We start from the raw sequence: 17,354 nt of genomic DNA, 5'->3' as shown, positions 1-17,354 counted from the left end.
GCTCTTTTCATGATTTTTGTGTGAATTGATCAAATGAAAGCCATAAACTGTAAACAAATAAATAGTAAGTATATCATAATATAAACTATAACAATGTAAATTTCAGGATGGAAATGCTGTATCAGCAGAGGTGTGCATTAATGAGTGTTTGTGTGTGTGTGTGTGTGTGTGTGTGTGTGTGTGTGTGTGTGTGTAGAGAGAGAGTTTGTACTAAAAATATTTTGATGCTTAGCTCACAAGATTGCAATTTTCCACTTTGATATTTGTACCCTGGACTTAGGCAAGGCAGTACAAACTCATTTATATTAGTTAATCTACTTGCAGAGAAAATTAGTAGAGAAATTCCCTAAACTGATCCCTCAAAAAATTGAGCTTTAAAGGTGTAAATGTTACTAGATTCGTTGACATGAATGATGTGGCAGTGATATGCAATTCCAGGGGCTATCTACTTCTAATCTGCATCCACACTTGGCAAACCATTTTGAAGTGCATAGTAGGGAGTAGTTTCCATTGTACCAGTTATTAAGACTTTTCACATTACATTCATGTATGGATAGTGGAAAGAATGATTGCTTAAACAGCTGTGTGCAAGTTATAATTAGTCTAATCTTGTCTACACATCCCTGCAGTAACAATACATGGGATGAATGGGATGTTGCAGTACATTCTTAGCTCCATCAGTTAAAGTTGGTCCTTTCAAAGCATATTTTGTGTCCACCTTCAACATTCACAAGTTCAGTTCTTTCTCTGTCTCTCTGACACTTTCCCATGGATCAAACAAACCTGTGACCATATGTGCTGCCGTTCCTTGTTTACATTCAATATTCCTTGTTAAGTCATGTTTGGAATGTGTCCTATACACATGAGCAGTTTTCTAGGATGGGCTGAATGAATATATTGCAAACAATCTCTTTGCAGGCCACACTTCCACAATATTCTATGAATGAAGTGAAGTCTACCATCCGATTTAATTATGACTGACAAATGATCATTCTTTTTCAAACCTCTGCGAATTGTTACACCAACATATTTGTACAAGTTGACTCATTCCAACTATGCTCATTAATTTTGTAATCATAGGATATTAATCTTTTTTTTTTTTCATTTTGTGGAATGCAACATTTTACATTTTGGAACATTAAAAATGAGTTGTCAGTCCTTGCACCGCTTTGAAAACTTATCAAGAACAGGCTGAATATTTGTGCAGATTTTTCTCAGACAGTACATCATTGCAGAAAACTACATCATCTGCAAATTATTAAAAGACTAATATTACTGTTAATATTGTTTGCAGTCATTAATATACAGCATGGACAGCAAGGACCTCAGCACACATCTATTGGGCACACTTGAAGTTACTTCTGTTGATGACTCTACATCCAAGAAAACATGCTGTCTTCCCCTGCCTTAAAACCCTCAGTTGATGCACAGAATTGGTTGAAATGGCTCTGAGCACTATGGGACTTAACTTCTGAGGTCATCAGTCCCCTAGAACTCAAAACTACTTAAACCTAACTAACCTAAGGACATCACACACATCCATGCCTGAGGTAGGATTCGAACCTGCGAGCGCAGCAGTCGCGCGATTCCAGACTGTAGCACCTAGAACCGCTCGGCCACTCTGGCTGGTGATGCACAGAATTCTCTTGATGTCACATATGACTGAACTCCCCAAGTAGCCATATGTGTGGTATGGAGTCTTCTACATGCTTCTGTTCAGAGGCAAATGTTTCTAGTTCCTCCTTGAGATATGATGCTATTGCCTCTTTATCTAGTTGTGTGAACACACACTCTAAAAAAAAAAAAATGAACCACAAAGTTTAAACCATTTGCTGAAAATAGAGTATAACAGTGAATGCAATGACATAAATGTACAAATCCCAAAAACCTTCTACAGCCTTTTGCAAGGGTTGAATTAACAGCTGTATAGCCTGGGCAAGCTTCTCCATCTCTGAGTAGCTACTGCAACCCACATCCCTCTGAATCTACTTACTGTATTCATCTCTTGGTCTCCCTGTATGATTTTTACCCTGCAGTAAATAAGTAGGAGTCGAGACAGAGCCAGATAAGAGAAGACTCTTCAAGTAGACTATAAAAATCCTCATCGATTCTTTCCACATTCAATAACTGCTATATATTTATAAACATGTTTCAGTTAGAATACACAATGATTGAAGTTTTCACAGGCAACAAGTTATTATTTAATTAAAAAAAAAATCTTATGCAGAAAGATATAACAGTGAAGAAGCTCATCGTGTAAGTATACATCAGTTTGGAAACTGGGATATAATTTTTAAAGTAATGTTTAATTTTACTCTTTGTTTGGACAGTTTATAGAATTTCCCATCTTAGAAAAAGCTTTAAAGACAAAAATTTAATATGATAAAGCAAGTTCCAGAAACCAGTAATCATTAGAAATGTTAATATCTTTAGTTCTTTAGTTATTACTAAATTTATGAATGGTACTGATTTTATTTTCTAGGTACTGGCTGTGGAGGAAAATTGTTCAACACTGCAGGCACATTCACCAGCCCTATGTATCCAACTAACTTTCGTAATATATCTGACTGTCAGTGGGAGATTTCTGTCCCTCAAAACTTGCATCCATATCTCACTTTTAAACGTAAGTAATAAACTAGTAATTTGTGCTGTTTTACATATTTATTTTTGCTGACCTTGTACACCTACTGTTTTACATTCAAAACAGAGATAATATTAACAATATGCTGGTGATTGTGATGATAATGACAATAATGAATGTGAAAAGTTTTTCAGTCATGGAGTTGTGCTACATTGTATCTTAATGTTACTATTTGACATGTGCCTTTTGCTTCTTATATGAGTGAAAGGAGATTGATTATCTGTTGGGTCACAGATAAAAATGACATATGTGTATTGGAACTAGAAAATAATTTTTCTTGAAAAGCTATTCTGCATACTAAATTAATTTTTTTTTAATTACAGACCTTTAATTCCCAATGAATAACTCGTTTGTAAAACCCTGACATTTCATTTGTGATAGGTAACATGTTTTCAGTGGCATGTGCAATTAGTCGGATACACTGATCAGCTTGAGTGAGGTGTTAAGGGAGATTTCTGTGTTCACCTAGGCAACCTTCAGTCTAGTTCCCCATCCCTTTAGGAAGAAAACAATGCAGAATGAATTATTGTGTGGAAACAATGCAGAACAAAGTTAACAAAAATCCCAAGCACGTAGCATATATTAGTTTTCTTTCCAACTTGGGGAAATGAAAGTTGATGACAGAAATGACGATGAATAAAAAAATTAAGTAATTTACAAATGCAGGATGGACAAATATTGCTGCAGACCTGGAAAACCGAATTAACATATGTAGCAGAGAGAGAAAGGAAAAGTCTTTTCAGTACGAAAAGTTTCTTCCATTTTATTTTAAGCAAGTATTTAATTGTATAAAATCCACACATATTACAAAAATGGATGTATGTATGGGTGTATCTTCTACATATCGTACTAAACCACTTGACTGATTTCAGACAAACTTGTGGGGGTAAGAACCACTTCCCTCTTAAAGGGGTGGGAGTGGGCGTGAAAAAGTATCATAGCTTATGACACACTAATAGCCAGACTATATTCACCCACTATTTGAGAATGGAGCACTCAGTGGCTTGCAGCACACTTAACGCATAATTTCAAACATTTATGAGACTTTTTCTCATTCACACTCTACACAACATGACAAGGAAAAAATTTATCACTTGATACATTTTCACTGTTCATGTAGTAAAATTGTCGCATCGGGCATGATGTTTTAATGTATTTTTTCTTTATTATTAACTGCATTTGCAACAAATTATGGAGACCATATTCACATATGCCGCTGAATGTACAACATGTAGTTCAGAAGATATGATGCCATAAACACCGAGATGTGTAAAAAACTGTCGCATCAACGAAAGTTTTTTAAGTTATTACTTCTTTACCACTAACTCTGTTCACAACACACTTCATCAACAGTATCCATGTACTGCTGGGTGTACCTGCAAAATTATATTGTTGGAAACACATAGTTCAAGAGATATGACATCACAAAGTTGAGCTGCATGAAAACAAAACTGCAGGGCTAGATTTGCTAGAGATACAATGAAGTATGTGTACAAATATCAGTGAAATATGTTAAATATATGTGATAAATGCATACACAGACAAAGCCAAGGGTAAAAAGCTCCTGCTAAACCCATGGTACACTGATCAGTTTGAGTGAAGTTCCAAGAGAGTATCTTACATTCACCTAGGCAACCTTTTAATTCATTTGCTAATGAGATATGAACTATTGCTACCTTGATATGTGTAATATTTGTCATCACTATCAACCTCCTGTTTATCATATGAGAGTCTGTTTTATATCTTGCATTATAATTATGAGGGTGCATATACCTAGTTATAACTGTAATATTATCGTTTACCAGCATTATCAGTTGTAGAGTATAAACAGCAGAAATAGTTAGACTATTTAAACTAGTAAACAGATTTTGTACTTCTATATTTAGGCAAACTGCACTCTGTACCCAACATAAACCAGCATACATAGCAGTAAAGTGGTTGTTGTCTAGGACAGGCAATTCCAATTGTGCTGTAAGAGACATGGATGCTGATGATCACCTGGAACTTGCCCACCAGGCAGGTGCGCAGGTGATAGTGTACTGCCTGATGGCTGTATTTCACTCTGTCCACTCCTTGTTGTTCAGCTGTGTGTACACAGTCTTTCTCACAGTTACATTAAATCACTGAAAAGACTTAAAAAACCACACTACATTTTATTTTATTACAGAATTCTACTATTTTGAATCTTTCTCTATTTCTACACTTGAATGAAGCATACTGAGAATAAAATATTTCTACTTTTCTTTGCCTTAATAAACAGGTAAGGTAGTATCTACATGATTCATTACACTAATTTCATATAGTGGTGCTTTTGACATTTTGACTGATATTTTTGTTTCTCTTCTTGAACAGCGTGGCATACTCACTAGGCTTATATCCTTCATCTTCAATATCTTGGTGACGTGGAAGCATGTGAAAAAATTATCCATTGACACATTAATGCTGCTTCTAAGAAATGGTGTCATAAACTTCATATTTGGAAAGAGTTTGATTCTGTTCTAAGGGGTTTGATTCTGTAGTCAATTTGCATCCTTTCCCAGTATGGAAATCTGTTTGACAAATATTTGGAAATTACATCAGCTGCTAACCAAACTTTTTGATGTCACAGCTAACTAGCTTAGTCGATATATATATTGTGTAAATCTACATTTGGGATTAGAGAGAAGGAGCTGTCTATCAGTTGTGATATTTTTTTGTTGTTGAAAAAAAAAGGCAACAGTTTTCATTTAAATGATTCCAAGCTTCTGAAACCAAAGCAAATTTGTCTGTTTTGAGTCTTTCTGAATTTTTGTTCCACAGTATCAAATGACAAAAATTTCATTATGACTACAAATAACTGAGGTCCTAAGTCTTTTGATTTTCCCTTAGCACACATAAAGCCATGGGCATACAAACCAGCAATGAATGCATTTAGCTTAGAAAGAGAAACACACTAACTCTTTGCTCCAAGTTGCCTATGGGTTTGTGTCTCTGTGTACAGGTTTATGAGTTTTGTCATTAAGTCAACTACAAAAAGCCACTAAGAACTGGCACTGCTGTGAAATTTTATGTGTTTTTTTCTTTCTAAAAAAAATAAAATAAAAAAATAAAAAAAGGATCTTTGACTCTAATGTCTGTCATAAAACATTTTACTTTCATAATCTTTTAGATGTATACAAGATATGATCAGTAGTCACTCATTCTCTCTTGTCATTTCCAAATTTCAAATGACCCACAACAAGTGGTGAAGTTAGCTGCCTCCTCCTCTTTGCCTTCCTCTGTTGTATCAAATGTTACCCCTTCCTGAGTGATTTGCTGGATTTGGTAGAATATTTTATATTGCTATTGTAACTTTCATTGGTGCAACTTCTCAAGACACATCACAACTACTTTCATTTGAAACTTCCTGGCAGATTAAAACTGTGTGCTGGACTGAGACTCAAACTCGGGACTTCTGCCTTACACGGGCAAATGCTCTACCAACTGAGCTACGAAAGCATGACTCGTGACCCATCCTCACAGCTTCAGTTCTGCCAGTCTCAGTCCACCACACTATTTTCATCTACCAGGAAGTTTCATATCAGTGCAAACTCTGCTGCAGAGTGAAAATCTCATTCTGGAAACATCCTCCAGGCTGTGGTTAAGCAATGCCTCTGTAATATTGTTTCTTCCAGGATTGCTAGTTCTGCAAGGTTTGCAGAAGAGCTTTTGTGAAGTTTGGAAGGTAGGCACTGGGAGAACTGATGCTGTGAGGACAGGTCATGAGTCATGCTTGGGTAGCTCAGTTGGTAGAGCAGTTGCCAGCAAAAGGCTAAAGTCCTGAGTTCGAGTCTCGGTCCAGCACACAGTTTTAATTCACCAGGAAGTTTCATATCAGCACACACTCTGCTTCAGAGTGAAAATTGCACACTACTTTCATTTGGTTCTGTACAGTCTGGAATATAATCATCACTATCACTGTATAACTGTCTTTCAGTTTCATTACCCTCAGAATCTTGCCCTGAAATGAACTGTAGATGTTCTAAGTATTCAAATACATCCTTGTCTGACAACTTAATAGCCATTTTCAATATCTTTATCATGACTCACACACACCCTAAGTGTGGCAAGACAGAATAATCAGCTCAGAAACTTAAGCCTACATTGCTGAATCACATCAACGCCTTGTGCAAAGAATCTGAGCATTGGCAGCATTCTCAGGAAGCATAAGTGTGTAAAGAAATGTTAGGTGGTCAAAATGACTGCTATCTACTGCTCCAGATAAACAATTTCTGCCACAGTGCAGTATCTCTGTTGAAAAGAAATAAAAGTCATAAAATTTCAAACAGATCAGTTTGATGACTTCTGCAGTTCTGATGTTGATGGCACTCACAAAATTTAATCAACAGATGTACTCCAAAATAGAGTGAGGTCATATATTATTAATTTTAGTTTTCATATTATTGTTTCTTATTTCATCGACTACCACACAGCAAAATTTTCAAACACAATCACAGTTCATGTTGTTGCTGCTGTGGTCTTCGGTCCAGAGACTGGTTTGATACAGCTCTCCATGCTACTCTAGCCTGGGCAAGCTTCTCCATCTCTGAGTAGCTACTCCAACCCACATCCCTCTGAATCTACTTACTGTATTCATCTCTTGGTCTCCCTGTATGATTTTTACCCTCTGCTCTTCCCTCCAATACTAAATTTATGATCCCATGATGCCTCAGAATGTCTCCTACTAACCCACGCCTTCTTCTAGGCAAGTTGTGCTACAGATTCCTCTTATCTCCAATTCTATTCAGTACCTCCTCATTACTTATGTGATCTACCCATCTAATCTTCAGCATTCTTCTGAAGCACCTCATTTCGAAAGCCTCTATTCTCTTCTTGTTTAAACTACTTATCATCCAAGCTTAACTTCCATACAAGGCTATGCTCCATACAATTACTTTCAGAAAAGACTTCCTGACACTTAGATCTATACTTGATGTTAACAAATTTCTCTTCTTCAGAAATGCTTTTCTTGCCGTTGCCAGTCTACATTTTATATCCTCTCTACTTCGACCATCATCAGTTATTTTGCTCACCAAATAGCAAAACTCATCTAAAATGTCTCAGTTCCTAATCTAATTCCCTCAGCTTTGCCTAATTTAATCTGACTACATTCCATTATTCTCATTTTACTTTTTTTTTGTGTTCATCTTATATCCTCCTTTCAAGATACAGTCCATTCCGTTTAACTGCTCTTCCTGGGCCTTCGCTATCTCTGGCAGAATTACAATGTCATTGGCAAACCTGAAAGTTTTTATTTCTTCTCCATGGATTTTAACTCCTACTCCAAATTTTACTTTTGTTTCTTTTACTGCTTGCTCACAATACAGATTGAATAACATCGAAAATAGACTAAAACCTTGTCTCACTCTCTTTCCAACCACTGCTTCCCTTTCTTGCCCCTTGACTCTTAATAACTGCCATCTGGTTTCTCTATAAATTGTAAGCAGCCTTTTGCTCCCTGTATTTGACCCCTGCAATCTTAATAATGTGAAAGAGGGTATACCAGTCAACAGTGTCAAAAAACATCTATTAGTTTACAAACGCGAGAAACATAGGTTTACCTTTCCTTAATCCATCTTCTAAGGTAAGTCATAGGGTTAGTATTGCCTCACATGTTCCATCATTTCTACAGAATCCCAACTGATCTTCCTCGAGGTTGGCTTCTATGAGTTTTTTCATTCTTCTGTAAAGAATTCGTGTTAGTATTTTGCAGGTGTGACTTATTAAACTGATAGCTCGGTAATTTTCACACGTCAACACTTGCTTTCTTTGGGGCTGGAATTATTATATGCTTCTTGAAGTCTGAGGGTATTTCTGCTGTCTCACACATCTTGCTCACCAGATGGTAGAGTTTTGTCAGGGCTGGCTCTCCCAAGGCTGTCAGTAGTTCTGATTGAATGTTGTCTACTCCCAGGCCTTGTTTCGACTTAGGTCTTTCAGCGCTCTGCAAACTCTTCATGTAGTATCATATCTCCCATTTGATCTTCATCTACATCCTCTTCCATTTCCATAAATATTGCCCTCAAGTGCATCGCCCTTATGTAGATGTTCTATATACTCCTTCCATCTTTCTGCCTTCACGTCTTTGCTTCGAACTGGTTTTTCATCTGAGGTCGTGATATTCATACAAGTGTTTCTCTTTTCTCCAAAGGTCTCTTTAATTTTCCTGTAGCAATATCTATCTTACCCCTAGTGATATATGCCTCTACATCCTTACATTTGTCCTGTAGCCACCCCTTCTTAGCCATTTTGCACTTCCTGTTGATCTCATTTTTGAGACATTTGTATTCCTTTTTGCCTGCTTCATTTACTGCATTTTTATATTTTCTCCTTTCATCAATTAAATTCAATATATCTTCTGTTACCCAAGGATATCTACTGCCCATTCTTCTTCTACTGTATTTCTTTCCCCCATTCCTGTCAATCATTCCCTCCTGCTCTCCCTGAAACTCTCTACAACCTGTGGTTCTGGCAGTTTATCCAGGTCCAATCTCCTTAATTTCCCACCTTTTTGCAGTTTCTTTAGTTTTAATCTACAGTTCACAACCAATAGATTGTGGTCAGAGTCCACATCTGCCCCTGGAAATGTCTTACAATTTAAAACCTGGTTCCTAAATCTCAATTGTAGCATTATATAATCTCCAGTGTGTCCAGGCTTCTTCCAGGTATACAACCTCCTTTCATGATTCTTAAATCAGGTGTTAACTATGATTAAGTTATGCTCTGTTCAAAATTCTACCAGGGGACTCCTCTTTCATTTCTTACCCCCATTCCATATTCACCCTCTACGTTTCCTTCTCTTCCTTCTCCTACTATCGAATTCCAGTTCCCAATGACTATTAAATTTTTGTCTCCCTTCACTAACTGAATAATTTCTTTTATCTCATAATACATTTCTTCAATTTCTTCATCATCTGCAGAGCTAGTTGGCATATAAACTTGTAGTACTGTGGTAGGGTTAGGTTTCATGTCTATCTTGACCACAATAATGCATTCACTGTGCTGTTCATAGTAGCTTTCCCATGCTCCTATTTTTTATTTATTTATTTATTTAACCTACTCCTGCATTACCCATATTTGACTTTGTATTTATTACCCAGTATTCACCCGACCAGAAGTCTTGTTCCTCCTTCCACCGAACTGCACTAATTGCCTCTATATCTAGCTTCAACCTATCCATTTCCCTTTTCAAATTTTCTAACCTACCTGTCCGATTAAGGGATCTGACATTCCATGCTCCGATCCATAGAATGCCAGTTTTCTCTCTCCGGAAAACAATCCTCCTGGGTAGTGCCTGCACGGAGATCTGAATGAGGGCCTGTTTTATCTTTCGAATATTTTACCCAAGAGGATGCCATCATCATTTAACCATACAATAAAGCTGCATGCCCTCAGGAAAAATTATGGCTGTAGTTTCCTCTTCCTTTCAGCTGTTCACAGTACCATCACAGCAAGGTCGTTTTAGTTAATGTTACAAGGCCAGATCAGTCAATCATCCAGACTGTTGCCCCTGCAACTACTGAAAAAGCTGCTACCCTTCTTCAGAAACCACAAGATTGTCTGGCCTCTCAACAGATACTGCTCCATTGTGGTTGAACCTACGGTACAGCTATCTATATTGCTGAGTCGCACAAGCCTCCCCACCAGTGGCAAGGTCCTTGGTTCATGGGAGGACACAATTCATATCCACTGATTAACACATTTTGCTTTTAGTCTCCTGACTTCTTTGTGGTATTTTATTTTCAAGCTTTTTAGCCTCTCTGTGTGAAGCTGAATTGGTCAGCCTGTGCAAGTTATTGCATTCTCCATTCTATCCTTCAGCCTTTTCCTTTTATCATTTAGTTCCATGCAATTTGTTTGGGAAAGTTCAGTTTTAGTGGCATTTATTTTCTTTAATGGCCAAAAGTTCTAAAAATATTTTTCATTTGTTGTTAAACCCCACCAGCTCTTTGAACTTAAATACTCACTTTTGTTCATGAGAGATATCACTTCTCATATGCTGTAGGGCAGACTTAATTTCTTCCTTATTACTTTTAAATCTTATTAGTAATGATTTTCTTTGCCATTCTGTTAAGGTGAAAATTTCTCCCAGGTCCACTTATATCAGTGAGTGTTATATTCTTAAACATCAAGTAGGCACACCATTTCTAATAACACCACTGGGCGCACAGCATACTGTGTACACATGTAAAGAATAGCTAGCTCAATGTTACCAAGGTAAACATATGTGAGCAAAATCACAGTTTTATCTTAGTTTAATTAAACAATGATAAAATAAACTTACATGGTATGAACTTAAACTGTTTTATTAAACAATAATGAAATAAACTTTCATTATATCACTCTATTGCCTCAGACAGGTTTTACTGAGGCAGCAATGACCCACTCAAAGTATTAAACTGCACAATTGCATTAGATCCCAGCCACTCACTTATTTGATTTATCATGTAGACAACTGCCTCATTGTGGAATTATGCTGCTATCTCATAACCTGGGTCATTTTCTAGTATGAACCATAAATTTTTTCTCATCTAGCTTTTTTTATGTTTTATATTACTGCTGCTCACAATACATTTTTCCAGTCTGTTAGGTGAAGCAATAATGAAGGAATAGGTATGGGCTCACAACTGTAAAACAACAATGGAACTGTGCAAAACCATTTAATTTGTGTTTAGCACACTTTATATGCAGGTGCACCTGCTCAAGGGTTAAATTAGCTGCATAAATGTGTGTTTCTTTGCTTGCTTTTTACTACTTCTTCTCCATTTATAATTACATACAGTTCCTGCAAACCTGTGTGAATCGTATGGTACTTAGCCATGTTAAGGTTTCTTCACGTTCCTATTGTATATGAGGTGTGCGAAAAATGACTGCTCAGATACCTCTGTGTGTTCTGTAATTAGTCCAATCTTGTCTTCATGCTCTCTACAGGAACAGTAGTTAAAGGGCTGAAGTATATTTGTAGATTCCTCACTTGATAACATTTCTAGAAACATTTTAAGCAAGCTCCTGTGAGGTAATTCACATCTTTCTTCAAGAGTCTGCCAGTTCAGGTCTGTCTAAATTTCTGTGATGCTTTCCCATCAGTCAGACACAGACATATCACTGTTCATGCTGCCTTTTTTTTAATGGATTCAGTATCCTCTGTTAGTCCTATTTGGTATGGGTCCGAAACACTTGAGTAATGTTCTTGGATGAACAAAAGTGTTTTGTATGCAGTCCCCTTTGTAGATTGACTGTAATTTGCCAGTATTCTACAAGACACTGCTTTACCTATGACTGAGCTTAAGTGATCATTCCATTTCGTATACCCACAAACTGTGTCACCAAAATATCTGTATTAGTTGTCTGATTCTAAGTGTGACATATCGCATTTGTAGTCATAGGATACTACCATTCTGTATTTTGTGAATAACATAATTTTACATTTCTCTACATTTAAAGCAACTTTCCAGACTTTTCACCACTGTGAAATCTTATCAAGTTCTGAATGGATTTTTGTACAGCTTTTTACAGGCGGTACTTCATTATAGACAACCATATCACTTGCAAAAAACGTGAAGTTATTATTAATACTGTCTTTTAATCATTAACATAAAACATTAATAGCAAGGGTCCCCGTAAAATTCCCCTTGACTTGCCTGAAGTTCCTGCTATGTCTTTCAATTACTCTCCATCTAAAATAACATGCTGCGTGCTCCCTACCAAGAAAATAAATATTTTTTTTTTGAAATTCCATATGACTGTAATTTTATTAATATTTGTTAGTGTGTTACTATGTCAAATACTTTTGAAAAGTCATGAAATATTTCATCTACTTGATTTCCTTCATCCATGATTTTCAGGATCAACATGGTGTAACTCATTGATTGTAATGTATACAGTATCACCTCACCAATGGAAGAAACACTGAAATGCAATGTTACGTAGCCCCTCATGGGAATGAAATGTTTCCCTAAATAACATTTCTTTACAACCTGTTTTCAAACTTGACACAACTGAATATTTATGTAACATTAATTTTAATGCATTAATCAATAAAATACGTTAGGTAGCTGATAATAATATCTTGTGTGAAAAGCGCAAATTGGGTTTCACATGACTGGTGTTTTCAGAATAAATGCTGCTTGTTATGGAGGAAGTCAACATGTTCGAGAGGTATAGGATTCTACAACAGATGGGTCTCAATATGACTGAATAGTAGTTTGCTACCATTCTTGTAGACATGCTTGCTTCCAACCACTGGTCATAGCTTTTTGTTTGAGGGATCTATGACATATTGTGGTTAAAATCAGAGCTAAATTAGCTACAAATTCTGTATACAACCAGCACAGATTTCCTTATGCCCTGAAGGTTTGTTTAATTTTAGTCATTCCAACTCATCCTTAAAACCACTGATACATCTATATCACCCAACTTTTCAGTGGTGTGAGAATTAAACTGGGACATTACTCCCATAAAAGAACATTTCAAAACAGTATTCTGCTTTTGCTTTGCTACCCTTAGGTTTGATTCCTGTGTCAACCACAGTTTTTTGAGAAACCTTTCAATAAGCAATACGGATGTCATCAAAGAGGTCAAGTCTATGTGTTGCTATTAAATATGATCTTATTGCTATGATGAGTGAACTTCCTAAGTGTTTGTTCCAAATAGTTTTCAGAGAAAGCGGTTAGTATTGTTTCATGTGTTGTGTTATCATGTGCAGCACTTACAAAACTATAATTACCCCTGTCGGTAATTGGATGCTTGAAGTCACCTGCAATGACAATATTGTTGGGGAATATATATTATCAGGTTGAGGATTTCTCTAAAGTAACATCTGGTGCCAGGTTGTGATTGTTATAAAGACTCAGTTATAAGTTTATATCCACCCTATATAGTGAATCTTGTCCAAACAATCTCATATGAAACTTCAATTTCTACATTGGTCGGTTTGAGATCTTTGTGTATCGCAGAATATATTGGGGTAAGCCTAAATGCATCATTGGCTTTAAAAGCACTGTTTCTTGACAAGTAAATGACACACAACGACAGCTCATACATGAAAAACCAAGTTAAAAAGGCTAGCTTCCTAGCTTGCATGCATGCTAGATGGCTAGACAGCAATCTACAGAATGGCAGCAATGCAGAAGAATTTTATGTGCTAGAATATGTGAAGTGTTGTCAGTTCTGAGCATTCATCTTGTATTCATACGCAAATATGGAAAAGCTACATCTGGTCACCATGGTATTTTGCATTGGTTTCACCAGTTTCATTATACTGGTTGTCTGTAGCAGAGGAAATCATGGAGCCCATAAGACAGAGCTTTGTCCACAGGCCAAAAACATCAATTGTTTCTGCAATCTGTGAACTGGGTGTTTCACAGAAAACACCATGGAACGTTTTGTGGTGTTTGCATTTCAAATACTATCATTTGCAACAATTTCAAAACCTGACTACAAAAGTGAATGTCTTCTGCGCCATATCCAAGACAAAGGTATATGACACCTTTTTCTTCATCAAGCAGGTGGTGACAGGTTCTGAGTCACTGGATATGTTGCAGTTGGGGTTGTTGCCACAACTGGCTGCTGACTCCTCACCTTTCAGCTTTCAACAGTATGGGACTCCTCCTCATTTGAGCACAAATGTCTGTACTTTTGTTGACACAGAACAGCCACATTGCTGGATCAGGCACTCAGGTCTGGCTTGTTGCCATGGCCCCCTCGTCAACAGATCTCATGCCATATGATTTTTTTCCTGTGGACTTAGGTTAAGGACAAAATCTGTGTGCCCACAATGTCATCAATGCTGCAAGAATCACAGGAGTGCATCACTGATGCTGTGATGAACATTGACAAAAAGATGTTAGTGAACTATATGGATGGAACTGGATAACCATTTGGATGTGTGCCAGGTGACCAAGGGCATAAACATTGAACATTTATAGAATATACCAGAAATGTGGTGAGTGTATCTATCTTTTCACATGTCAACTATCTTTGTGCATCATATATTTATAAATAAACAGTGCTTTGGAACCCGATGTACCATTTAGGCTAACCTTGTATTCCATCTCTATTTATTATAAATCTATCCTTCAGATGTAAACTTAAATTCACCCCAAAATTTCAGTGCCATCAATTTCCAGTTTTAACCAGTTTTCTGTACTTGATTACTAGGATTTTAATCATCTCAGCTGTGGGGGCCATTTCTTTGGGCCTTACCTCAATGCTCTAGAGTCTCTATTAGCTATCATTAACTCGACTGGTTCAAGAGTTGTAGAAGCTAAAAAATGCACTAGACATACAGACTGATACTTGGCAGTAAAAGACGTATTTAAGTGACAAATACAAGTAAAACTTATTATTCATGTATAGAAGGACACATAAAAAACATAAGCTTCAAATCCAAAAACAACTGCGCCAACTCTTTGTTATTTGTAAAACAATTTCTTTGTTTTGATTAATCTTCAGAATAATTTTTTTTTTCCAAACATTTCATCAGGAAGTTTATTTGATTTAAGAACATTTGTCTTTGTGGCATTAAAAAAATGTTCTGCAGAAGTTGAAGATTGTGGTAGCATATCATACCTTCTGAATATCACTTTCATTGTAGGAAAGCAGTGTAAGACTTCCAAATCATAATCACCTTCATCAAAAAATGAGAACTCATTAGTTCTCTTCAAGTTTTTGGTAAACAACTTCTTTGTGGTTCGTTGTCAGTTTCACCTCACAAATTTGATACAAAAATCAGATTTTTTCACTTGGCATTTGTTTTTGTTTTAGTTTTATATTTTTATTATCCTGCAACAATTTCTATTAATTAATGCTCTGAATGATGTGGATGAGTTAACTTGTCATACTTTGCTGCTGTGTTTAAACAGGGCATCTGGGTTTACCTTAAGCATCACTGACGTAGCTACATGTCCTGTTCCACCAACCCTCCCATTGCTACAGATGAGTTACTACTATATCTCAGTGAATAAAAATGTTTCGAATTTTTTTCATACAATATATGTACCTCTCCACATATTAAATATATTCATTATTATGACCACATGATTCCCAATGTGCAGGGATGAAATTGGGCATATTGCATGTAACTGCCTGTTAGTTATAAAAACCAATATCTGAAGAACAAACAAGGTAGTGTTCTCCTTTCAATTTTAAATAAAATTTCTGTTTCTTATCTAGATACAATGTATGGGCTAAAATCAACTATACACAAAGCTTAGCAATGCATTATTACTTTGCAAACTCTTTAAAATTCCGTGCAATGCTTTTTGAATTAGATGTAGCACAGTAACTACAATCAATAATGGAAATAAGTTCAATTCTTCGTTGAGGAAAGGAACCAGACTTTAAGATGAGCAAAACTCAAATTTTGTCACATAATAGTTTCCTTAAAATCATGTGGTAAGTATTTCATACAGCCAAAATGCCACTTGTCAGCACAGGTAGCAGCTTTAGACTAGCAGTACAGTGACAACAAAGCCATGCTGAGCATGGAATGCAGAGAGCATATCTGTATCAGTCAGATGGTTAACTGTACTTTTCCTTGATATATGTTCTATGTAATTTACGTTTGTATATTTTTTAATCATTCCACATTTTAGAATGTCATATGTGTAAAAGAATCTATGGAATACATGTATAAATAAAAATATTGATAGTAGCCAGAGCACTTATGATATCTTGTAAGCTGACTTATCCAGCAGGGTACAGCCATACGAGCTGTGTTGGGGGAGGATCCACCCTCATCTTTCAGTTTCCTGTCTAGCATTCACATCAAATCCTGAAACATTGTTTTGTATACTAAATATGCTGTTCAATATCTTCTTCACATCACACGAGATATGTTCTCCCCATTCATTTTCCAGAATCAATTATGTGTGATTTATATCAGGTGAGATTAAAAAGTGTTCACATATGAAACATTAATGAACAGAGTTAAATGTGATTTTAAAAAAATGAAATAACAAGGTGATACACGCAGATATACTAAGATACTATTCCTAATTTTTGCAGTACAAATTGTGAACAGTGTCCCATTTCAAAATTGCAAAAGGTTCTACTCATTTAGTCTCATGGCATTCATGTATCAAATTCTAAAGTACAAACCTATTACAAACCATAAATATATAGTGTATCATAGATTTTAATTCAGCCAATAGATAAGACAGATCTTTAAAAATCACATCATGTTACATACTAAATTCATGACAAACAAAACACAGTTACCTAGTCCTATGAATCTATAGATAGATTTAAATTCAGTCATTGGTTAAGATAGATCTTTAAAAATTACATCATCTTACATGACAATGGAAAAACAACAAACAAACAAAAATTAGATACTTATCTATCATGTCTATATGCTTTCAGATCAGTGATATTGGGTAATCCAGACAACTTCTTAGATTTAGGATACACAAGTCTGTATGCATTAGGATGTGGATTTTCAAGAATTTCAAATGGTCCAATATAAATATCGAAAAATTTCTGTATCTCAGATGTGTCAACACTTTAGATTTCTCTTTGGCTTTCACCAACACAAGATGTACTACCTCAAGCTTAGAAAATCTACCTTAACCATCATGTCTCTGCTTTCTCCCATCCCCATGTTTTTTCATCATCTCACTAACACATTCTTCCCTTTCTTGTAGTTACAGAATTTTACATGGTGGAAACTGAACATTTTCAGAAATAAAGTTAG

General features: G+C 36.1%; 1 protein-coding gene across 1 annotated transcript in view; it reads left to right on the top strand.

Moving 5' to 3' along the window:
• Nucleotides 1-17,354, top strand: part of LOC126204186 (cubilin-like) — a 1,516,445-nt gene that overhangs the window by 1,486,250 nt on the left and 12,841 nt on the right. The window contains exon 67 of the mRNA XM_049938590.1: nt 2,483-2,623. Coding sequence (XP_049794547.1) covers nt 2,483-2,623 — 141 coding nt within the window. The remainder of the gene's footprint in view (nt 1-2,482; nt 2,624-17,354) is intronic.

Source organism: Schistocerca nitens, chromosome 9 (genome assembly GCF_023898315.1).
Source record: "Schistocerca nitens isolate TAMUIC-IGC-003100 chromosome 9, iqSchNite1.1, whole genome shotgun sequence".
Classification (NCBI taxonomy): domain Eukaryota; kingdom Metazoa; phylum Arthropoda; class Insecta; order Orthoptera; family Acrididae; genus Schistocerca; species Schistocerca nitens.
The sequence above is the reverse complement of the archived record's forward strand: the minus strand, read 5'-3'. Positions and strand labels throughout refer to the sequence as shown.